Source organism: Oncorhynchus keta, chromosome 31 (assembly GCF_023373465.1).
Source record: "Oncorhynchus keta strain PuntledgeMale-10-30-2019 chromosome 31, Oket_V2, whole genome shotgun sequence".
In the NCBI taxonomy this organism is placed as follows: Eukaryota; Metazoa; Chordata; class Actinopteri; order Salmoniformes; family Salmonidae; genus Oncorhynchus; species Oncorhynchus keta.
The window spans coordinates 28,422-53,944 of NC_068451.1; the positions used below are offsets into that span (position 1 = coordinate 28,422).

Consider the following 25,523-nt stretch of genomic DNA (forward strand, 5'->3'; position numbering starts at 1 on the left):
TTCTATATTTCTCAAAGGAAAAACATCAACCAATTTCTAAAGACTGTTGACATCTAGTGGAAGCAATAGGAACTGCAAGCAAGTGCCTTAGAAATCTCGATCCCCATAGAAATCCCATTTGAAAAGAGAGTGACCTCAACAACAACAAAAAAATCCTGGATGGTTTGTCCTTGGGGTTTCGCCTGCCAAATAAGTTCTGTTATACTCACAGACATTATTCAAATGGTTTTAGAATCTTCGGAGGGTTTTCTATCCAAATCTACTAATAATATGCATATCCTAGCTTCTGGTCCTGAGTAGCAGGCAGTTTACTTTGGGCACGCTTTTCATCCGGATGTGAAAATACTGCCCCCCTAGCCTAGAGAGACAGAACGCGTCTCCTTCCTGAGCGGTATGACGGCTGCATGGTCCCATGGTGTTTATACTTGTGTACTATTGTTTGTACAGATCCATGTGGTACCTTCAGGCATTTGGAAATTGCTCCCAAGGATGAACCAGACTTGTGGAGGTCTACAATTGTTTTTGAGGTCTTGGCTGATTTCTTTTGATTTGCCCATGATGTCAGACAGCAAAACATTTCAGACATCACAGTTTATATACATCCCACTTAAGACACTCCTCTTTCTCTCCAATCCTTACATTTTATGGCTCTACAGAGGGTAACAGGATTCCAAACATGTATTACTCTCTTATTAAGAATCTGTCCTCACCTCCTGACCTCAACCCCTCTTTCATCTAATACACAATGTCCATCTGTCTTCCTAATATCAACCCATCGCTCTCCTCCATCAAACACATTCCAAAGCCTTCTGTCTTTCTTCAGAGAACCATTCACTTGTAGCATAGTGTCTTTCATTTCCTATCATTCATTTAATATCTCAATGTTCAAAGTTTAGCCGATTCCAACAGTATGTTATCATGTGTTTATTGTATGCATGTTTCTATGCCTAAGTTTGTGTTGCTTGTTGAATGTCCTTCCCTATAAGCATACTGAAAGTCTGTTGTCAATTTGTTTACTGTAAAATAGCATTGTATCTGGTCAAACCTATTTTTTTCCTAAACTTTACTAACAGGCTGATTGGTCAGCTATTTGTGCCAGTAAAGGGGGATTTACTTTTCTTAAGTAGTGGAATGACTTCTGCTTCCCTCCAGGCCTGAGGGCACACACTTTCTAGTAGGCTTAAATTGAAGATGTGGCAATATCGTCCGCTATTATCGTCAGTAATCCATCCAAGTTGTCAGATCCCGGTGGCTTGTCATTGTTAATATAATAATAATAATAGACAACAATAATTTGTTGTGATCATATACATTTGCCAACTAAATAAAGCTTCCGAACAATTTCACATTTCATCTGGATAATCCCACATTTACCCACTCCCTTGTCACTGACCTCTCCCGTCCCTGCCACCTCCCTTCCCCTCGTACCCCAGCAGGAGCCCCCGGTCCCAGAGCAGAACTCCTTCCAGGTGGGCATGAAGCTGGAGGCAGTGGACCGCAAGAACCCCCACTTCATCTGCCCGGCCACGGTGGGGGCGCTGCGTGGCGTGGAGGTGCTCGTCACCTTCGACGGCTGGCGGGGTGCTTTCGACTACTACTGCCGCTACGACTCCCGGGACATCTTCCCCGTGGGCTGGTGCTCTCTCACCGGGGACAACCTGCAGCCGCCTGGTACCAAAGGTCTGTGCGTGTCTGTGTGTATGGACAGTATGTGTGTTTGTTTGTTTGTCACCCTGTAGACTTGTCAGCTGTTTGTACCTGTGGTATTGACTTTAACATGATTAATTCATGTAAAATAACATTTTACAGTAACTGAAAGAATTCAAATCTGATGTTGGGCTCTGAAATGTCCTCTGAATGAGATGAGTGGTTTATTAGGTCAATAGAGCGCACCTTTGAAATTCCTTCTCGTGTTGGAGGAAGACATAATGTGAGTGAATGAGTGAGGAAGCACAGAAGGGCGAGAAAGAGAAAGGGTCACTTTTGTAAGAGTGTGTTTTATGAGACCTTGGCACAGGACTGTGGGGGGTGTAAAGCTATGAGAGTGTATGCCCCACTCTATGGGCCTCATGCTGGCACTAAAATGGGACAAGGCAAAGGGGGCATCCAGGATAACCAGAGACTGAGAGAAAGAAGGAGAAAAAAACAATAGGGAAAAGGAGCTGTCTGCGAAAAGCAGGCTGTTTACAATGTCTTGTCAGCAGAGGGAAGGAGAGTAAGAGTCTGAAAAGAGTAGAGCGTGAAGGAGAGGACAGCAGTGCAGCAGATTGAGGGTGGGTTTTCCACCGCTGAAGGGTACGGTAAGTTGAAATGAATAAAGGTCGATATAACATTTTAGAGGCCCTCCTGTTAGCCACAGTGACAAAAGTGCTGTTTTAAAGCTAATTGCCTGCAATTCTACACATTTTGCTATGGCTTATGCTGTCTGATTTGAACAAAATCAATGGCAAGACAAAAATGCTCCTGAATGCATCATTTTTAAAATGTTTGATTCCCTGATTGTCTAGCTTGTGTATAGGTGATTGTTAGTTCTCAATGATAATCTAATTAAAAAATATATAGGTCCATTATCTTTTCTACATACAGTGCATTCGGAAAGTATTCAGACCCCTTGACTTTTTCCACATTTTGTCACGTTACAGCCTTTTTAAAATGGATTAAACATTTTGCAAATGTATTAAAAACTGATATCACATTTACATTGAGACCCTTTACTTCTGTACTTTGTTGAAGCACCTTTGCCTGCAATTACAGCCTCAAGTCTTTGGTATGACGCTACAAGCTTGGCCCACCTGTGTTTGGGGAGTTTGTTCCCATCCCATTCCCGACCGTCACTGCAGAGCTATTTTCAGGTCTCTCAAGAGATGTTCGATCGGGTTCTGGGCTCTGGCTGGGCCACACGAGCATTCAGAGACTTGTCTCAAAGCCACTCCTGGATGTGTGCTTAAGGTTGTTGACCTGTTAAAAGGAACATTTGCCCTAGTCTGAGGTCCTGAGAATCTGGTTTCTCATGGTCTGAGAGTAGTTTAGAACCAAGTGACCCTCTTGTTCTTAGTCACCTCCCTGACCAAGGCCCTTCTCCCCCGATTGCTCAGTTTTGCCTGCCGGACGGCCAGCTCTAGGAAGGGTCTTGGTGGTTCCAAACTTCTTACATTTAAGATTGATGGAGGCCATTGTGTTCTTGGGGACCTTCAATGCTTCAGCCATTTTTTGGTAACCTTCTCCAGATCTGTGCCTTGACACAATCCTGTCTCGGAGCTCTACGGACAATTCCTTCGACCTCATGGCTTGGTTTTTGCTCTGACATGCATTGTCAGTTGTGGGACCTTTATACAGACAGATGTGTGCCTTTTCCAAATCATGTCCAATCAATTGAATTTACCACAGTTGGACTCCAATCAAGTTGTAGAAACATCTCAAGGATGATCAATGGAAACAGGATGCACCTGAGCTCAATTTTGAGTCTCATATCGAAGGGTCTGAATACTTATGTAAATAAGGTGTTTTTGTTTTTTAATACATTTGCTAACATTTCTAAAAACCTGTTTTCGCTTTGTCATTATGGGGTATTGTGTGTAGATTTTTATTTAATCCGTTTTAGATTAAGGCTGTAACATAACAACGTGGAAAAAGTCAAGGGATCTGAATACATTCCGAATGCACTGTAGTTTATATCTAGTTTTAGTTGTTCAATAAATTTACACTGAAAATGTTTTTTTAATCTCGAAAATTATATAAGCAATATACAGTACCAGCCAAAAGTTCATCAGCATGCACCATCACACCACCACCTCCATGCTTCACGGTGGGAACTACACATGTGGAGATCATCCGTTCACCTACTCTGCGTCTCACAAAGACACGGTGGTTGGAACCAAAAACCATTCCTGTGGCGGTCCTCATTAGAGCCAGTTTCATCATGGTGCTTGATGGTTTTTGAGAATGCACTTGACGAAGCTTTCTTTAAATTTTCCGTATTGACTGACCTTCATGTCTTAAAGTAATGATGGACTGTAGTTTCTCTATGTTTATTTGAGCTGTTCTTGCTATAATATGGACTTGGTATTTTACCAAATAGGGCTATCTTCTGTATACCACCTCTACCATGTCACAACACAACTGATTGTCTCAAACGCATTTAAGGGTCTGACCCTTTTTTTTTTCAATTTTAGCCTAAAATGACATACCCAAATCTAACTGCCTGTAGCGAAGGACCTGAAGCAAGGAAATGTATATTCTTGATACCGTTTGAAAAGAAACACTTTGAAGTTTGTGGAAATGTTAAATTAGGAGAATATAACACATTCGATCTTGTAAAAGATAATACAAAGCTTTTTTTGTATTTTCTTGTACCATCATCTTTGAAATGCAAGACAAAGGCCATAATGTATTATTCTAGCCCAGGCTAAATTTGGATTTTGGCCACTAGATGGCAGCAGTGTATGTGCAATGTCAGACTGATTCAATGAACCATTGCATTTAAGTTCAAAATGTTATAACAAGACTGCCCAAATGTCAGTAATTGGTTTATTAATACAGTTTCAAGTTCATAACTGTGCATTCTCAAACGATAGCATGGTATTATTTTACTGTAATAGCTAATGTAAATTGGACAGTGCAGTTAGATTAACAATAATTTAAGCTTTCTCCCAATATCAGATATGTCTATGTCCTGGAAAAAATGTTATGTTACTTACAACCTCATACTAATCCCGTTAACCTATGTTAGCTCAACTGTTAACGGGATTAGCATGAGGAGGACCCACCAATCCTGTAGAGGTTTTAAGTTAAGAAGGAAAGAAATTCCACAAATTAACTTTTAACAAGGCGCACCTGTTAATTGAAATGAATTCCAGGTGACTACCTCATGAAGCTGGTTGAGAGAATGCCAAGTGTGCAAAGCTGTCATGAAGGCAAAGGGTGGCTACTTTGAAGAATCTAAATATATCTGTTTAATACTTTTTTTTGTTATTACCATATGTGTTATTTTGTAGTTTTGATGTATTCACTATTATTCTAAAATGTAGAAAATAGTACAAATAAAGACAAATCCTTGAATGAGTAGGTGTGTCCAAACTTTTGACTGGTACTGTATGTATACACTACCATTCAAAAGTTTGGGGTCACTTAGAAATGTCCTTGTTTTTTGAAAGAAAAGCACTTTTTTTGTCCATTTAAGATATCAAATTGATCAGAAATGCAGTGTAGACATTGTTCATGTTGTAAATAACTATTGCAGCTGGAAACAGCTGATTTTTAATGGAATATCTACATAGGCGTACAGAGGCCCCATTATCAGCAATCATCACTCCTGTGTTCCAATGGCACATTGTGTTAGCTAATCCAAGTTTATCATTTTAAAAGGGTAATTGATCATTGATCAATGTCAACAGTGAAGAGGTGACTCCGGGATGCTGGCCTTCTAGGCAGAGTTGCAAAGAAAAAGTAATATCTCAGACTGAGTACACACTGGACAGAGGAACTGTGCCTAGAAGGCCAGTATCCCGGAATCGTCTCTTCACTGTTGACATTGAGACTGGTGTGTTGCATATACTATTTAATGATGCGGCCAGTTGAGGACTTGTGAGGTGTCTGTTTCTCCAACTAGACACATTAATGTAGTTATCTTTCTCAGTTGTGCAACAAGGCCTCTCACTCTTCTTTCTATTCTGGTTAGAGACTGTTTGCGCTGTTCTGTGAAGGGAGTAGCACACAGCGTTGTACGAGATCTTCAGTTTCTTGGTAATTTTTTATTTGGATAGCATAACAGCGTCTGTCAAACAGCGCCTGTCTGCATCAACAGCCTGCCGCCTCGTCCATGCCTTCCCCATTTCTCCTTCTCCCAAATCCGTTCAGCTGATGTTCTGAAAGAGCTGCAAAATCTGGACCCCTACAAATCAGCCGGGCTAGACAATCTGGACCCTTTGTTTCTAAAATTGTCTGCCGAAATTGTTGCCACCCCTAATACTAGCCTGTTCAACCTCTCTTTCGTGTCGTCTGAGATTCCCAAAGATTGGAAAGCAGCTACGGTCATCCCCCTCTTCAAAGGGGGGGACACTCTTGACCCAAACTGCTACAGACCTATATCTATCCTACCATGCCTTTCTAAGGTCTTCGAAAGCCAAGTCAACAAACAGATTACCGACCATTTCGAATCTCACCATACCTTCTCTGCTATGCAATCTGGTTTCAGAGCTGGTCATGGGTGCACCTCAGCCACGCTCAAGGTCCTGAACGATATCTTAACCGCCATCGATAAGAAACATTACTGTGCAGCTGTATTCATTGATCTGGCCAAGGCTTTCGACTCTGTCAATCACCACATCCTCATCGGCAGACTCGACAGCCTTGGTTTCTCAAATGATTGCCTCACCTGGTTCACCAACTACTTCTCTGAAAGAGTTCAGTGTGGCAAATCGGAGGGTCTGCTGTCCGGACCTCTGGCAGTCTCTATGGGGGTGCCACAGGGTTCAATTCTTGGACCGACTCTCTTCTCTGTATACATCAATGAGGTCGCTCTTGCTGCTGGTGAGTCTCTGATAATATAAATAATAATATATGCCATTTAGCAGACGCTTTTATCCAAAGCGACTTACAGTCATGTGTGCATACATTCTACGTATGGGTGGTCCCGGGGATCGAACCCACTACCCTGGCGTTACAAGCGCCATGCTCTACCAACTGAGCTACAGAAGGACCACCTCTACGCAGACGACACCAGTCTGTATACATCTGGCCCTTCTTTGGACATTGTGTTAACAACCCTCCAGGCAAGCTTCAATGCCATACAACTCTCCTTCCGTGGCCTCCAATTGCTCTTAAATACAAGTAAAACTAAATGCATGCTCTTCAACCGATCGCTACCTGCACCTACCCGCCTGTCCAACATCACTACTCTGGACGGCTCTGACTTAGAATTACGTGGACAACTACAAATACTTAGGTGTCTGGTTAGACTGTAAACTCTCCTTCCAGACCCATATCAAACATCTCCAATCCAAAGTTAAATCTAGAATTGGCTTCCTATTTTGCAACAAAGCATCCTTCACTCATGCTGCCAAACATACCCTTGTAAAACTGACCATCCTACCAATCCTCGACTTTGGCGATGTCAAGTCCCCCCTTATCTCAGCTCGCTGGTCACCATAGCATCTCCCACCTGTAGCACACGCTCCAGCATGTATATCTTTCTAGTCACCCCCAAAACCAATTCTTTCTTTGGCTGCCTCTCCTTCCAGTTCTCTGCTGCCAATGACTGGAACGAACTACAAAAATCTCTGAAACTGGAAACACCTATCTCGCTAACTAGCTTTAAGCACCAACTGTCAGAGCAGTTCACAGATTACTGCACCTGTACATAGCCCACCTATAATTTAGCCCAAACAACTACCTCTTTCCCAACTGTATTTAATTTATTTATTTATTTTGCTCCTTTGCACCCCATTATTTTTATTTCTACTTTGCACATTCTTCCATTGCAAAACTACCATTCCAGTGTTTTACTTGCTATATTGTATTTACTTTGCCACCATGGGCTTTTTTGCCTTTACCTCCCTTCTCACCTCATTTGCTCACATCGTATATAGACTTGTTTATACTGTATTATTGACTGTATGTTTGTTTTACTCCATGTGTCGTTGTATCTGTCGAACTGCTTTGCTTTATCTTGGCCAGGTCGCAATTGTAAATGAGAACTTGTTCTCAACTTGCCTACCTGGTTAAATAAAGGTGAAATAAATAAAAATAAATAAATCTAACAATTCCACAACTACCTAATACACACATCTAAACTAAGGGGTGGAATAACAATATACGTATATACATATGGATGAGCGATGACCGAGCGGCGTAGGCAAGATGCAATAGATGGTGTAAAATACGGTATATACATATGAGATGAGTAATGCAAGATAGGTAAACATTATTAAAGTGACGAGTGATCCTTTTATTAACATCTTGCGTCGAGCCAGCCAGGATCCGGGATCGTGACTACAGCCTCAAGCCCATTACCATAACGCAATGTTAATTATTCATGAAAATCGCCAATGAAATTAAATAAATATGCTAGCTCTCAAGCTTAGCCTTTTGTTAACAACACTGTCATCTCAGATTTTCAAAAATATGCTTCTCAACCATAGCAAAACAAGCATTTGTGTAACAGTATTGATAGCTAGCGTAGCATTTAGCGTTAGCATTCAGCAGGCAACATTTTCACAAAAATCAGAAAAGCATTCAAATAAAATAATTTACCTTTGAAGAACTTCTGGTGTTTTCAATGAGGAGACTCTGTTAGATAGCAAATGTTCAGTTTTTCCTGAAAGATTATTTGTTTAGGAGAAATCGCTCAGGTTTGTTCATCACTTTTAGCTACGAAAAAAACCTGTATCCAGGAGTGTCATTCGATTCGCAAGCTCATTAGCATAACACAACGTTAACTATTCATGAAAATCGCCAATGAAATGAAATAAATATGCTAGCTCTCAGGCTTAGCCTTTTGTTAACAACACTGTCATCTCAGATTTTCAAAAATATGCTTCTCAACCATAGCAAAACAAGTATTTGTGTAACAGTATTGATAGCTAGCGTAGCATTTAGCGTTAGCATTCAGCAGGCAACATTTTCACAAAAACCAGAAAAGCATTCAAATAAAATAATTTACCTTTGAAGAACTTCGGATGTTTTCAATGAGGAGACTCTCAGTTAGATAGCAAATGTTCAGTTTTTCCTGAAAGATTATTTGTGCAGGAGAAATCGCGCCGTTTTGTGCGTCACGTTTGGCTACCAAAAACCCCCGAAAATTCAGTCATCAAAACGCCGAACTTTTTTCCAAATTAACTCCATAATATCGACTGAAACATGGTAAACGTTGTTTAGAATCAATCCTCAAGGTGTTTTTCACATATCTCTTCGATGATACATCTGGTAGAATACTAATAGGCTAAAATAAGGGTTTTCATTTCGATGTTCATTTGAAATTGCTATGATTGTATTGTTCTTATTTAATGTCTCATTGAGAATTATTTACATGCATGTTTGTTTCTTAAACTCCCAAATTGTCCACATAATTTTAATTTCTACCTGGAAGTCTCCTCTCTCCTCTCAATCACATGGATCACAACCAGGATAAAAAAAAGAATGGTTGCAGCTGGAGATTGCGCACCAATTTCGACGCAGGACACCGGGCGGACACCTGGTAAATGTAGTCTCTTATGGCCAATCTTCCAATGATATGCCTACAAATACGTCACAATGCTGCAGACACCTTGGGCAAACGAGAGAAAGCGTAGGTTCATTCAGGGCACATTCACAGCCATATAAGGAGACAATGGAAAACAGAGCCTCAAAAATCCTGCTAATTTCCTGTTTGAAGTTTCATCTTGGTTTCGCCTGTAGCATCCGTTCTGTGGCACTCACAGATAATATCTTTGCAGTTTTGGAAACGTAAGAGTGTTTTCTTTCCAAAGCTGTCAATTATATGCATAGTCGAGCATCTTTTTGTGACAAAATATTGCGCTTTAAACGGGCATGTTTTTTTATCCAATAATGAAAGCTTCAAGAGGTTAAAGTGGCCAATGATTTCGAGTTTGGCTGTTTAACAGTCTGATGGCCTGTTTTTCAGTCTCTCGGTCCCAGCTTTGATGCACCTGTACTGACCTCACCTTCTGGCTGGTAGCGGGATGAACAGGCAGTGGCTCGGGTGGTTGTTGTCTGTGATGATCTTTTTGGCCTTCCTGTGACATCGGGTGCTGTAGGTGTCTTGGAGGGCAGGTCGTTTTCCCCTGGTGATGCGTTGTGCAGACCGCACCACCCTCATAGGACATCATATATAAATGACTGATTTGTTCCATAAAGTTCCATCATTTTTGTCCAAATAGCCACTTGTTAGCGTGTTCAGCCCAGTAATCCATCTTCATGAGGCGCGAGCATTTCATCCAGACAAAAACTTGAAAAGTTCCATTACAGTCCTTTAGAAACATGTCAAACGATGTATGGAATCAATCGTTAGGATGTTTTTAAGCCTTCTTGGCTACAGGAACAATGGTGGCCATCTTCAAGCATGTGGGGACAGCAGACTGGGATAGGGAGAGATTGAGTATGTCCGTAAACACACCAGCCAGCTGGTATGCGCAGTTTCTGAGGACATGGCAAGGGATTCTGTCTGGGCTGGCAGCCTTGCGAGGGTTAACACGTTTAAATGTCTTACTCACGTCGGCCATGGAGAAGGAGGGGGGTGGGCCCTCAGTCCTTGGTAGCGGGCCGCGTCGGTGGCACTGTATTATCCTCAAAGCAGGCAAATACGGTGTTTAGTTTGTCTGGAAGCAAGCACCCAACACCTTATTTTCCGCAAGCTTGTGACAGAATAGCTGGCTGGGTAAAGGAAAAGCGCTGGAGTGGTTCTGTGGGCTGCGTGACCAGATTGTCGGTTTTCTCAGAAAAAGCTAAATATGTGCAGCAGCTGACCACCTTCGCATTCTGGAAAATGAGGATTTCCTCTCCGTTCTGTTTTTGGCTGAACTGTTCTGTCACTTTAAACGGGTTAAATCTGCAGTTATTACAAGGAAGAGGGAAAACAGTCGTGGACATGGTGGAAAAACTTGAGGCCTTTACTAGGAAGCTTGAGTAGTTCGATTTCGACTTTTCATCTGGAAGGCTGCGCTTACACACATTGAAGAATCAGGAGTGCCATGTCCCTGAATGCGTTTTGGGTGGCAAACTCAGAGGAATACAGCACAGTAAAGAAACTTGCATTTTATGTGCTATGTGGATCAACTTACACCTGCGCGTCCTCTTTTTCCTCTGTGAACGCAATCTAGACTCACGACAGAAACTGGATTTCACACAAGTCAATCAAGGACTGCCTGCGTATCAAAATCACATCCAGCTCACCCACCATCAACAAGATCGTGTCCGAGGATAAATGCAACTTTTCCCATTGAGTAAGTAACTTAGCAAATACTAAGTCATATAGGCTACTAAGTACTTATCCAAGGCTATTAGGTCTCATGCTGACAGTATTTTCTGTTCTGTCATTACAGGAGCAGGCTATCGCGAGACATTCAGACATTTGCAGACGTCACCTTTTTTTCTTTACATTATTGTTTTTATGTAGGATGCTACATTTTTGTCCAGTTGCCATTGTAAGCAGGCCCAATTGGAAAAACGTCCACTTCTATTAGGCCACATTTATTTCTTGTGAAAAATGCAGCCTACCTCAGCCAAGTTATTTTATGTAAGGCTCGGAAGAAATAGGCTGCAAATAAGCTCTCTTGTTTATAAAGTCAAATTAAAATGAAGATATATATTCCTGTGCGCCACATGCATAACAAGTTAGCTAGGTTATAATTTCAACAACAGGCGCTGTTCACCTCCGATTGATTGCGCACAGCTTTACATTTCAGCACCACAAAATGGTCCGTTGACTGTCTCTTCTCCTCATGAATGTTAAAATGTAACTTTTGCGTTATTTAGGTGGGGTAACTTCCTTCTTTTTGCATCGCGTGTCTGATGGGGGTGTGTCGGATAAGGTGGAGGTGATATTATCCATAACTAGCCTCAAAGCACTTCATGATGACGTAAGTGCTACTGGGCGATAGTAATTTAGTTCAGTTACCTGCAATTGTGGACAACATACTGGGATAGGGAAAGACTGAATATGTCCGTAAACACACCAGCCAGCTGCTCTGCACATGTTCTGGTTGTATTGCTACACCATCCAAAGCCTAATTAATAACTTCACCATGGTCAAAGGGATATTCAGTGTTTGCTTTGTAAACAATTGGTGCCCTTCTTTGCAAGGCATTGGAAAGGTCCCTAGTCTTTTTGGTTGAATCTGTGCTTAGAATTCACTACTCAACTGAGGGATCTTAAAGATAATTGAGTGTGTGAGGTACATTCACTATATATACAGAATTATGTGGACACCCCTTCAAATTAGCGGATTCCACACCCGTTGCTGACAGGTTTATAAAATCGTGCACACTGCGATGCAATCTCCATACACAAACATTGGCAGTAGAATGGCCTTACTGAAGAGGTCAGTGGCTTTCAACGTGGCACCGGCATAGGATGCCACCTTTCCAACAAGTCAGTTCATCAAATTTCTACCCTGCTAGAGCTGCCCTGGTCAACTGTAAGTGCTGTTATTGTGAAGTGGGAAAGTCTAGGAGCAACAACGGCTCAGCCACAAAGTGGTAGGCCACACAAGCTCACAGAACGGGACCGCCGAGTGCTGAAGCGAGTAGCACGTAAAAAACGTCTGTCTTCGGTGGCAGCACTCGCTACCGAGTTCCAAAGTGCCTCACTTCATGAAATGGGTTTCCATGGCAGAGCAGCTGCACACAAGCCTAAGATCACCATGCGCAATGCCAAGCGGTGTAAAGCTCGCCATTGGACTCTGGAGCAGTGGAAACTGGTTCTCTGGAGTAATGAATAACGCTTCACCATCTGGCAGTCGGAAGAACGAATCTGGGTTTGGCGGATGCCAGGAGAACACTACCTACCCCAATTTATAGTGCCAATAATGGTCTGGGGCTGTTTTAAATGGTTAGGGCTAGGCCCCTTAATTCCAGTGAAGGGAAATGTTAACGCTACAGCATACAACGTCATTCTAGACGATTCTGTGCTTCCAACTTTGTGGCAACAGTTTGGGGAAAGCCCTTTCTTGTTTCAGCATAACAACGCCTCCATGCACAAAGCGAGGTCCATACAGAAATGGTTTGTCGAGATTGGTGTGGAATAACTTGGCTGGCCTGCACAGAGCCCTGACCTCAACCCCATCGAACACATTTTGGATGAATTCGAACGCTGACTTCGCGCCAGACCAAATCGCCCAACATCAGTGCCTGACCTCACTAATGCTCTTGTGCCTGAATGGAAGCAAGTCCTCGCAGCAATATTCCAACATCTAGCTTTTGCCAGAAAAGTGGAGGCTGTTATAGCAGCAAAGGGGGGACCAACTCCATATTAATGCCCATGATTTTTGAATGAGATGTTCGACGAGCAGATGTCCACATACTTTTGGTCGTGTAGTGTAGATGGTGTAGTCATTCAAAAATCATGTTACCCCCATGCAAACTATTATGTGATTTGTTAAGCACATTTTTACACCTGAATTTATTTAGACTTGCCATAAAAAAATGTATACTTATATAACCAAGACGTTTTTGTTATTTATTTTGTGTTCATTTGTAGTAATTTATAAAATGCTCTTTTCACTTTGACATTAAGAGTATTTTGTGTAGATTTGTGACAAAAAAAATCACAATATAATCCATTTTAATGCCCCTTTGCAACGCCACAAAATGTGAAGAAAATCCAAGTGGGGGTGAATACATATGATAGGCACTGTGTCTCATGTGTCCATGAGTATATTTATAACCTGCAGACTTTATTTTGGTGCGTGCCATTATGGGTGTGTGTATTTTACAAACCTGGGTTCAAATACTATTTCAAATGTCTCAATTACTTTCACATACATTCAATGTACCTCTGGTCTCTTGGCAGCTCCCACCAGCCCAGTCCAAGCTCTTCTCTGTCCTTTCACCACAATGGTGGAACCAGCTTCCCCCTGAAGCTAGAACAGCATTGTATTTTCTTCCCGAAAACATGTGAAACCCTACCTCTTCAGAGTATCTTCTAAATTACTAAAATGTAAGTGAATTAAGTATTCTAATATATTATATTTGAAGTTGAATATTTTAATGTATTTTAATGTATTTGGAAATGGCTCAAATACACTCCCATGCATTTAACCCAGGTATTTGAAAATAGTATTTGAAATAAGTATTTGGAAATAGTAAATGAGTTTTTAAAATTTGTTTACAAATAACCATTCAAATAATCAAATAAGAGTAATTGTTTTAATCTGTGTATTTGAAAATACTCAAACAGAAAAAGTATTTTTAAATACCAGATACTCAAATACACGTGTATTTGAACCCAGGTCTGGTATATTGCCCCACAGGCTAAGTCATGTGCGAGTGTCCGCATTGTATCACTCATTGCAAGTTCTGCCATTGATATCTATCTCAGTGAAGAATTCTCTCAATTCTATCCAAAGGGCTTTATTGGCATGAGAAACATACTGTATGTTTACATTGTCAAAGCAAGTGAATCTATAATAAACAAAAGTAAAATAAACAATCAGAAAAGAACGGTAAATATTGACTCAGAAAAGTTTCGAAAGAGTAGAGACATTTCAAATGGTATATTATGGTTATGTATGGAGTTGTAACAATGTACAAAAGGGAAAAATAAATAAACAGAAATATGTGTTGTATTTACAATGGTGGTTGTTCTTAACTTGTTGCCCTTTTTCTTGTGGCAACAGGTCACACATCTTGCTGCTGTGATGGCACACTGTGGTATTTCACCTAATAGATATGGGAGTTAATAAAACAATTCATTTGTTTTCAAATTCTTTGTAGGTCGGTGTAATCTGAGGGAAATATGTGTCTCTAATATGGTCATACATTTGTCAGAAGGTTAGGAAGTGCAGCTCGGTTTCCACCTCATTTTGTGCGCAGTGTGCACATAGCCCATAAAATGAGGTGGAAACCGAGCTGCACTACCTAAAGTCAGGTCTGCCTACGGTGGCCTCTCAATAGCAAGGCTATGCTCACTGAGTCTGTACATAGTCAAATCTTTCCTTAATTTTGGGTCAGTCACAGTGGTTAGGCATTCTGGGCCAAATAGCATTGCAGTTTGCTCAGTTGTTTCGTAAATTCTTTCCAATGTGTCAAGTAATTATCGTTTTGTTTTCTCATGATTTGGTTGGGTCTAGTTGTGTTGCTGTCCTGGGGCCCTGTGGGGTGTGTTTGTGAACAGAGCCCCAGGACCAACTTGCTGAGGGGACTCTTCTCCAAGTTCATCTCAATAGGTGATGGTTTTGTTATGGAAAGTTTGAAAATCATGACTGGGGTTATTGATATATCATCCAAAGTGTAATTAATAACTTTGCCATCCTCAAATGGATATTCAATGTTTGCTTTTTAACATTTTTTTTTTTTTTTTTTAACCTATCTACCAATAGGTACCCTTTGCGAGGCATTGGAAAATCTTGGTCAGTGGTTTTGGTGGTTGTATCTGTGTTTGAAATTCACTGCTCGACTGAGGGACCTTACAAGTATCTGTATGTGTGGGGCACAGAGATGTATTCATTTAAAATAATGTTAAACACTATTATTGCACACATGCAACTTATTATGTGACTTGTTAAGCAAATGTTTACTCCTGAACTTATTTAGGCTTGCCTTAACAAAGGGGTTGAATACTTATTGACTCAAGACATTTCAGCTTTTCATTTTTTTTGTTACCTGTGGTGCTGATGTTTAAGCTGAGGCAGGTATAGTTTGTTGTGTGCGATAGGTCAACGGTGTCTAGATTGGAATTTGTATATGTAGTCCTCCCTCTGTCTCTCATCCTTCCCTATGAAGGCAGGGCAGTAAAATAGTGTAACACATAAGTGTGTAACACAACTTGCCCCTTTGTTCCACAGCTGAAAGCAAACTGGGTCACCATGGCCCTCCTTAACACAAAAGCTGTCTGGTTCTATGTGCACTTGTGTGTGGCCAGGTCTACCACTCCTGCTGTGTTGTTAGAGGCATTACTTGAGCATTGGCTGTTTATGTCATGATTTTGATTAATTTGCTGCTCTTTCCTGGTTTGTTATTGTGTATTACCAAACAGTCATGGGGTCAATTTGATGCTACTTCCCGAGTCTGACATTCATTGTTTCCTGCCAAGTGTAACGGATGTGAAACGGCTAGCTTAGTTAGCGGTGCGCGCTAAATAGCATTTCAATCAGTGACCTCACTTGCTCTGAGACCTTGAAGTAGTAGTTCCCCTTGCTCTGCAAGGGCCGCGGCTTTTGTGGAGCGATGGGTAACGATGCTTCGTGGGTGACTGTTGTTGATGTGTGCAGAGGGACCCTGGTTCGCGCCCGGGTATGGGCGAGGGGACGGTCTAAGTTATACTGTTACACAGGCAGCATTTGAATGAAAGAAGGAAATAATGAATTACATAACTTGAGTGAATATCTCTAGACTCTAGAGGATAAATTGCATTTGTTTGATTCCTTAACATCCTATTTGAACTTTTTGTTTTTACACTCCCCCTATCTCTTTCTCTCTCTGGGGACAACAGTGCTACCCAAGACCCTCAGTTGCCTTTCAGACGGTAGCGAGGGAACAGCCATGCACCCCATGCCAGGACAGCCGCCTGGCCAACGGGGACGCAAGCCAGGCTGCAGGAAAGCCAAGCTGACAGGGCCCTGGGGGCAGAAGGGGGCCAGAGTAGGACCACAGGCCCCCCCGTCTGGAAAGGGACTGGAGCCTATCAAGGTCCCCAAGAAGAGAGGCCCCAAACCGGGGAGTAAGGTACAGACCAAGGACCCGGGTGGGGAAAGGAGGTTAGGGTGGGTGGGGTAGGGAGGGTGGGGTAGGGTTGGGTGGGTGGGTAGGTTGGGTGGGTGGGTGGGTGGGTTGGGTGGGTGGGTGGGTGAGTAGGGTTGTATGTTTCATCCTGTGTCGCAGCATGGAAATAGTATTTTATAATAACAACCTTATTTGTCAAAAGTTTAACTAAAGTCAAGAATTCACTTCTATTCTAATTCCACTGCTACTGAGAAAAGTAATGTTTGCCCTCCAATTAACAACTAGAGTGGTTGACTTGACCCTAACAGTGTCCTCTCACTCCTCCTTTGTGTTTAGTTGGGCTGGGCGAAGAGAGAAGGCTGGCTGGAGGGTGCCATGGCAGGCCCAGGGCAACCCGTGTCCCGGCCCAGAGGGAGGCTGCCAGCCAACTGGGCCCAGAGGATGGCACTGCAGGAGGGACAAGTGGAGTCTATCAAGATCCCCAAAAAGAGAGGGCCCAAGCCCGGCAGCAAGGTAACCACACACACACACACAATTATATATTTTTTAGGTTTTTATGGATGAGGGCATACCATCCCACTAAACATTGTGTATATGTGTGTGTGTCTGTGTGAACAGAGAAAACAGCGGGTGGTGCCCAACCCCATGCCCGTTTCCCCCAACAGCCGTATGCCAGAGCCAGACACCAGCACGGTGCCTCTGGACAACGCCACCATCCCCAGCGCCGCCTTGCATGCTGCCACAGGTAAACACACACAAAATAGTACTTCGTCCCTGCAATTAATACTCATATGGATTTCTGTGGAGTGCAATGCAACTTTTATTATGAATACTTGTATGCCCTCGGACATCCTTGTGAGTCAATAATCCATGAAAATGCATTAAGTCGAATCTGCCTTTTTCAGCCGGAGTGGTATACACGCTGAATGTTTGATGCCTCTGTGTTTGTGTCCGTGAACTGCCTGCATCTACCTACGTGTCCCACAGTGTGTGTCTACCTGAACAAGTATGGGAAGGTGGGACCCCACTTGGACGGGCGGCGGGTGCAGCAGCTTCCCGACCACGTTGGTCCAGGCCGGGCTTCCTCGGTGCTACAGCAGTGTGTCCAGGCTTGTGTGGACTGTGCCCACAACCAGAGCTCTGTCTTCTCCTGCCTCAAGCCAGGTCACGGAGGAGAGGTCATATCAGGTAAGGTCTGGGACTGGTACCTGCTTTCTGTATGGGCTATTTTCTCTATACACTTTATTAGAAGTTTGCTTATAGAGATAATCAAATAGTCTTTGCATTTCCTTAAAAAATATAATTTCTCCTTCATTTATTTCAAGCCTCCCTGTGCACTACACCAGAACCAGTTGTTAAAACAGACTGGTAGATCCTTTTTCTTCCTGAAATTGATCAAACCATAGCTCTATATCTCCTATTCACTTGGCATTGCTGCTAAATGTGAGGAACAGTATTGGCTGTCTGAGCCTAACCCTCTGTGTCTCATGCAGCCCACTTCGACCACCAGCACCATACCCTCACCCTGCCCACGGTCAACAGCGTCACGCACGTCCTGCACTTCCTGGAGAAACTCTGTCACAACCTCTACTGTGACCCTCTGTTTGGGAGCCAGCCCATCCCAAGAGGGGGCTTGCATTACGACAGCCATGCCTACCCAGGTCAGCACACACACACACACACACACTCACTCACTCACACTCACTCACTCACTCACACACACACACACACACACACACACACACACACACACACTCACACTCACACTCACACTCACACACACACTCTCTCTCTCTACTGGGGCTTAAACCATGGCTTTTCTGTTGATTCAGGACAGAAAAGGGTTGTCTTTCTTTTTGGCCTTTTCAACATTGTAACAGTGTCGATTTGAGTCAAGTATGTATGTATTTACTTTTCACTCCTCACTGTTTCTCTTTTCTGATACGACTCCCTCCAGAAAGGAGAAGTTTTAGGGAGGGCCTCGCGACTGGTCCAGGAAGAGGCTCCAAGCGGTTCCTTCAAGAATCCTACTACAGCCCCCTCCCCCACAAGTTGGCCAAAAACCTCTGCCTCTCCTCGGAAGGTACAGCTCCTTAGGAAATCCTTAACGCTTCATTTAAAATAACTTGATTGATAAAAATAGAAACATGCACCTTTAATGGGACAAACAAATGGAAAACATTTGTGCACAAACAAAAAATCTTATTTTAGGGTGTAGCTAGGACTGTGGAGTCCAGTTTTTATTTTAGGGTGTAGGTAGGACTGTGGAGGTCAGCCAGTTTTTATTTTAGGGTGTAGGTAGGACTGTGGAGGTCAGCCAGTTTTTATTTTAGGGTGTAGGTAGGACTGTGGAGGTCAGCCAGTTTTTATTTTAGGGGGTAGGTAGGACTGTGGAGGTCAGCCAGTTTTTATTTTAGGGTGTAGCTAGGACTGTGGAGGTCAGCCAGTTTTTATTTTAGGGTGTAGCTAGGACTGGAGGTCAGCCAGTTTTGTAATGCAAAAGTCTGACTGGTCTCACGGTAATTGACCCTTAATTAACAGCAACACGTTTAGCATCTCCAGATAGGCCTCCACAAAATCAAGCTGCATACCAGCCACATACAAGCTGCATACCAGCCACATACAAGCTGCATACCAGCCACATACAAGCTGCTGATGACCGTGGCTTTGGAACATCTACATTTTAAAAATGTAGATGTTCCCAAAGGCTTGCGCATCAGCAGCTTGTATCTTGTCAGCTATGTGAACAAGCCTACAGCCTGTGGCATGGAGCATAGCCAGATAACATACAGTATGCCAACTCACATTCTGTTTTTCGGAAATACATTTTCTTCAAATCATAATTTTTCTTTAGACCTGACTATAATGGATTTATTGTGATGGTGTATATTCAATTTAATATACACCAATAAGAAACATGATATGAAGAAAATTGATTTCTGAAGAACAGAATGGGAGTTGGCATACTGTATTTTATCTGTCTATGCTCCATGCCACAGGCTGTAGGCTTGTTCACTTAGCTGACAAGATATGCTTATAAGTCCCGTGCCATTATTTTGTATTATGATTTTATATAATTTAACTTAAATAAAATAGAAAGCTATTTTTCCCATTCCAGAGCGAGTGCGCATATGAAGTGGTTATGTTGAGCGTAAAAGTGAACCTTTGAAACAGGTCTTATACGTTAGGTTTACAGTTATTTGGCAACTGTAGTTGTGACTGATACAAACCTTAGAATGTCTTACAAATCCAAACATATGGGCTGCATGATGCGACTATAGGCTGTTTATGATTTGAGAAAGTCGTACAAAAAAGCTTGCACCGTTTCTTGCCTCGGAATGCACAGTTGTTCTCTCATAAAGTGATCATATTTTTACCCATCAGACTATTCTCAATTTAATCTCATCTTTACTAATATGTACAATTTGTTTAGATTTAGAATGGCTCAATATCAAATGGGCAGGGGGAAAAGTACATGTCATCTGCATGCACTCGAATGGAGGCCGTGCACTTTCCCGCCAATACGTTTTTCAATGATGCCTGGTAGGCTACTTCAGTGTTATAGCAGAGGCAAGCAAAATCTGTTTGGGAACATTGATGGTACCATGTTTCCACTACAAAAACATATTTCACTAAACTGTTGACAGCCCCTCTGCACGCTCTAGAAAGGAATAAAGGAGAGACGGGAGGAGATGGAAACTCATGGTGGTGAGGTAGTCTGTATAGCGAAAGGTAATATCACCCAATTTAGTTGTGAAAATATAAAAATTCCCTATTAACTGGATAATCAAATACAAATTCACTCTAATTATAGGCTTATCTGTAAACAGCCCTGCACAACCCTCAGCATCGCCTAGGGCTATATAATTCTCTCCCAGACTCGTTGATAGACATTTTGGAGCGTCCATAAGGTAACCAGTCCATCCAGTATGCATAATAATTACAGTCCACACTCAAGGGCGATTACTCAAATTTGTATAGGCTAGATCAATTATGTACCAAAGACATCTTAAATAAGTTTTGTTTTATGTTTTTTTGCCATGTGTAACATGTGGTAGGCTATGTATTGTGTTACGGCACAATCATCATTTTAATTCAGGTATTTTTCGGGGCTTGGGCTCATAAACTAATGCATATGTATAAGCTCTAAAATGCGTATTGGTGTTTTGAATGAATCATCACCTTAGAAGCGCTATCCATTTTGTTATGTTAGGCTTTGAAACAACATCCACAACAACAACGTTTTACACTCAGTTTCAACCTGCTGTTGAACTTCTTTCTTCAAATTGATCATCACAGTGAGGTGAGTTTTAAAAGCATAATACTGTTTTGAGATTGTTTTGATAGCAAGTGTTTGATGTGATTTTCCATATCATTTGCATATCATTCACATTTATGTCAGAGTGGTTAGAGGGACATGAGAGATTACCAAGACTCAACAGTCGCGTGGAATTTTACTGAGGTCAGACCTCAAGACTGCCGGTGTAGCGGTGATATGGTCACCGCAACAGCCCTGAGTGTAGCCAGTAATGTCCCACTAAGCAAACTTTTTGACTACAGTTAAACTACAGGCTACAGGTGTGTCACTTGGGCCTTGTCATTGACACTCCTCCATGTTGTTCCAGGTGAGCCTTTCCTCATGGAGAATGGTGTAGGGGGGTCGGAGCACTTAAAGAAGAGCCCCCTGTCCCCGGGCTCGACAGGGCAGCCTCTGAGCCTGCGCTTCCCCACCAAGTTGCTACATCTCAACTCTTCAGGTAGGGGATCATCTTTAATGCAGTGGATGACATTAAAAGGCAAAAATGATGTTGTCCAGTGTAATTTTTTTCCCATTTTTAGTGAAGCTAATTTATGGATTGTGTATGGCTTTAACGGCAACACTTTAGATGGATATGCTCGTCATTCCATAATAACAAACCCCACTGGTGACTAATGTTCCTCTGTATCTCTACTCTGACCCGCCATCCGACACAGGCTCTGAGCGTTTCAGAGAGTGCCCCCGGCCCAGTGGCCAGGACCCCAACCTGTGGACGGTAGAGGACGTCATGCAGTTCATCAGACACATAGACCCTCTACTGGCCCCCCACGCAGATCTCTTCAGAAAACACGTATGTATCTACAGAATTGAATAGAACAGTAGTATCCTATTGCATCTCTATGTACATGTCAGCCTGACCGCACAATCAGCATAGAAGGACACTTACAGTGCATTCGGAAAGTATTCACCCCCCTTGACTTTTTCCACATTTTGTGAAGTTACAGCCTTACTAAAATGTATTAAATCATTTCCCCCCCCTAATCAAGCTACACACAATACTCCATAATGACAAAGCAAAAACAGGTTTTTATCAACATTTAGCAAATTCATAAAAAAAAAATTTAAAAGACATACAGTGGGGCAAAAAAGTATTTAGTCAGCCACCAGTTGTGCAAGTTCTCCCACTTAAAAAGATGAGAGAGGCCTGTAATAGGTACACTTCAACTATGACAGACAAAATGAGAAGAAAAAAATCCAGAAAATCACATTGTAGGATTTTTAATGAATTTATTAGCAAATTATGGTGGAAAATAAGTATTTGGTCACCCACAAACAAGCAAGATTTCTGAATCTGCAATAGGTAAGCAGCTTGGTTTGAAGAAATCAACTGTGGGAGCAATTATTAGGAAATGGAAGACATACAAGACCACTGATAATCTCTCTCGATCTGGGGCTCCACGCAAGATCTCACCCCGTGGGGTCAAAATGATCACAAAAACGGTGAGCAAAAATCCCAGAACCACACGGGGGGACCTAGTGAATGACCTGCAGAGAGCTGGGACCAAAGTAACAAAGCCTACCATCAGTAACACACTTAAATCCTGCAGTGCCAGACGTGTCCCCCTTGCTTAAGCCAGTACATGTCCAGGCCCGTCTGAAGTTTGCTAGAGAGCATTTGGATGATCCAGAAGAAGATTGGGAGAATGTCATATGGTCAGATGAAACCAAAATATAACTTTTTGGTAAAAACTCAACTCGTCGTGTTTGGAGGACAAAGAATGCTGAGTTGCATCCAAAGAACACCATACCTACTGTGAAGCATGGGGGTGGAAACATCATGCTTTGGGGCTGTTTTTCTGCAAAGGGATCAGGACGACTGATCCGTGTAAAGGAAAGAATGAATGGGGCCATGTACCGTGAGATTTTGAGTGAAAACCTCCTTCCATCAGCAAGAGCATTGAAGATGATACGTGGCTGGGTATTTTAACATGACAATGATCCCAAACACACCGCCCGGGCAACGAAGGAGTGGCTTCGTAAAAGAAGCATTTCAAGGTCCTGGAGTGGACTAGCCAGTCTCCAGTTCTCAACCCCATAGAAAATCTTTGGAGGGAATTGAAAGTCTGTGTTGCCCTACAACAGCCCCAAAACATCACTGCTCTAGAGGAGATCTGCATGGAGGAATGGGCCAAAATACCAGCAACAGTGTGTGAAAACCTTGTGAAGACGTTTGACCTCTGTCATTGCCAGCAAAGGGTATATAACAAAGTATTGAGATAAACTTTTGTTATTGACCAAATACTTATTTTCCACCATAATTTGCAAATAAATTCATTAAAAATCCTACATTGTGATTTTCTGGATTTTTTTTCTCCATTTTGTCTGTCATAGTTGAAGTGTACCTATGATGAAAATTACAGGCCTCTCTCATCTTTTTAAGTGGGAGAATTTTCACAATTGGTGGCTGACTAAATACTTTTTTGCCCCACTGTAAGTATTCAAACCCTTTACTCAGTACTCAAGTCTTCTTGGGTATGACGCTACAAGCTTGGCACACCTGTATTTAGGGAGTTTCTCCCATTCTTCTCTGCAGATCCTCTCAAGCTCTGTCAGGTTGGATGGGGAGCGTCGCTGCACAGCTATTTTCAGGTCTCTCCAGAGATTGTTCGATTGAGTACAAGTCTGGGCTCTCGCAGGGCCACTCAGGACATTCAGAGACGTGTCCCGAAGCCACTCCTGAGTCTTGGTGGTTCCAAACTTAATTTTATTTAAGAATGATGGAGGCCACTGTGTTCTTGGGGACCTTCATGGTGCAGAATTGTTTTGGTAATCCTTCCCAGATCTGTCCTGTCTTGGAGCCTTTGACCTGATGTGTTGGTTTTTGCTCTGACATGCACTGTCAGCTGTGGGACCTTATATAGACAGGTGTGTGCCTGTCCAAATCATGTCCAATCAATTGAATTTACCACAGGTGGACTCCAATCAAGTTGTAGAAACATCCCAAGGATGACCAATGGAAACAGGATGCACCTGAGCTCAATTTTGAGTCTCATAGCGAAGGGTCTGAATGCTTATGTAAATATAAGGTATACTGTTTTTGTTTTTTAATACATTTGCAAAAATTTATAAAAGCTGTTTTTGCTTTGTCATTATGGGGTATTGTGTGTAGATTGATGAGGGAAAAAATCATTTAATCCCTTCTAGAAGGGATTAAGGTCAAGGGATGTGAATACTTTCCGAATGCACTGTTTTTTTATGCCATTGTTTTTAGTGCAAGGAGTTTTTTATTCTTAAGTGTTTTGTTGAGTTTATAACCTCCATAGCAAATTAAAATATTATCCCACTCCTATGTGTTGCAGGAGATTGATGGCAAAGCCCTCCTGTTACTACGCAGCGACATGATGATGAAATACATGGGCTTAAAGCTCGGGCCTGCCCTCAAACTCACATTCCACATCGACAGGTTCAAACATGGACGCCCTTATTGAGCTCATCAGCGTCCCCGCAACCCTGCTACTTCTACTCCCCTCCCCTCTACAGGATATAATGCGCTGCATACTACTGGACTGACCTAGGCTACGATACTTAGTGTCATATATCACCCTCCCTTTCCCTGCCGCATCTAAGAAGCCCTGTTGCGAATTTCTCTTATTTAGATTTTATTTCTGTTGTGTGGCACAATCCAGCCCTACGGCAGCATGGGATATTGGATATGCAGACTGACTGACTCGCCCACATATCCTCCTCATCCATCATGTTACTCGCCTGTTTTTCTATTCCATATTCTCTTACAACAACAATGATGCCCTCCCTGTGTGTAGCCATTTTTTACTGTAATGGCCATTTTAGGCCCGAGTTTTTATTACATCGTTTCTTTTTGTTTGATCAAGTACATTTCTTTTTTGTACCCTCCCTGAAAATAAGGACTTGCATTAAGCCATTTTCACCGTTTTGTATTAAATATGTATACTGAACAAAAATATAAATGCAACATGTAAAGGGTTGGTCCCATGTTTCATGGGCTGAAATAAAAGATCCCAGAAATGTTCCATACGAACAAAAGCTTATTTCTCTCAAATCCTTTTTAGTGAGCATTTTTAATTTGCCAAGATAATCCATCCAGGTGTAGCATATCAAGAAGCTGATTAAACAGCATGATCATTACACAGATGCACCTTGTGCTAGGGACAGTAAAAGGCCACTCTAAAATGCACTGTTTTGGCACAGATGTCTCGTTTTGAGGGAGCGTTCAATTGGCACGCTGACTGCAGGAATGTCCACCTATAGCTGTTGCCAGATAATTTAATGTTCATTTCTCTACCATACGCCGCCTCCAATGTAATTTTAGAGAATTTGTCAGTACGTCCGACTGGCCTCACAACCGCAGACCACGTGTAACCACGCCAGCTCAGGACCTCCACATCTGACTTCTTCACCTGTGGGATCGTCTGAGACCAGCCACCCGGACAGCTGATGAAACTGTGGGTTTACACAACTGAAGAATTTCTGCACATTCTGTCAGAAACCGTCTCAGGGTAGTTCATCTTTGTGCTCATCGTTCTCACCAGTGTCTTCACCTGAGAGCGGTTATGCACCGTATCCGACTTCAGTAGGCAAATGCTCACCTTTGATGGTCACTAGCACGCTGGACAAGTGTGCTCTTCACAGATGAATCCCGGATTTCTACTGTACCGGGCAAATGGCAGATAGCGTGTGTGGTGTCATGTGGGCGAGCGGTTTGCTGATGTCATTGTGAACAGAGTGCTCCATGGTAGCATTGGGGTTAGGGTATGGACAGGCATAAGCTACGAACAACGAACACAATTGCATTTTATCGTGACGAAATCCTGAGGCCCATTGTCATGCCATTCATCCGCCGCCATTACCTAATG

At 42.4% G+C, this 25,523-nt stretch overlaps 1 protein-coding gene across 8 annotated transcripts in view; it reads left to right on the plus strand.

The window, feature by feature from the left end:
• LOC118364159 (polycomb protein SCMH1-like) overlaps nucleotides 1-24,680 on the plus strand; it is a 41,400-nt gene extending 16,720 nt beyond the window's left edge. For 7 of the 8 annotated variants that reach the window (XM_035745392.1, XM_035745388.1, XM_035745386.2 and 4 more), the window contains 10 exons: nucleotides 1,434-1,680; nucleotides 16,144-16,376; nucleotides 16,710-16,886; nucleotides 16,992-17,118; nucleotides 17,361-17,561; nucleotides 17,867-18,034; nucleotides 18,331-18,456; nucleotides 20,999-21,130; nucleotides 21,348-21,481; nucleotides 23,991-24,680. In XM_035745392.1, coding sequence (XP_035601285.1) covers nucleotides 1,434-1,680; nucleotides 16,144-16,376; nucleotides 16,710-16,886; nucleotides 16,992-17,118; nucleotides 17,361-17,561; nucleotides 17,867-18,034; nucleotides 18,331-18,456; nucleotides 20,999-21,130; nucleotides 21,348-21,481; nucleotides 23,991-24,119 — 1,674 coding nt within the window. In that variant the 3' untranslated portion in view covers nucleotides 24,120-24,680. Of the gene's footprint in view, nucleotides 1-1,433; nucleotides 1,681-16,143; nucleotides 16,377-16,709; nucleotides 16,887-16,991; nucleotides 17,119-17,360; nucleotides 17,562-17,866; nucleotides 18,035-18,330; nucleotides 18,457-20,998; nucleotides 21,131-21,347; nucleotides 21,482-23,602; nucleotides 23,718-23,990 lie in introns of all 8 variants that reach the window. The other variant, XR_008087846.1, reaches the window with a different exon arrangement.
• Nucleotides 24,681-25,523: the final 843 nt, after the last annotated feature.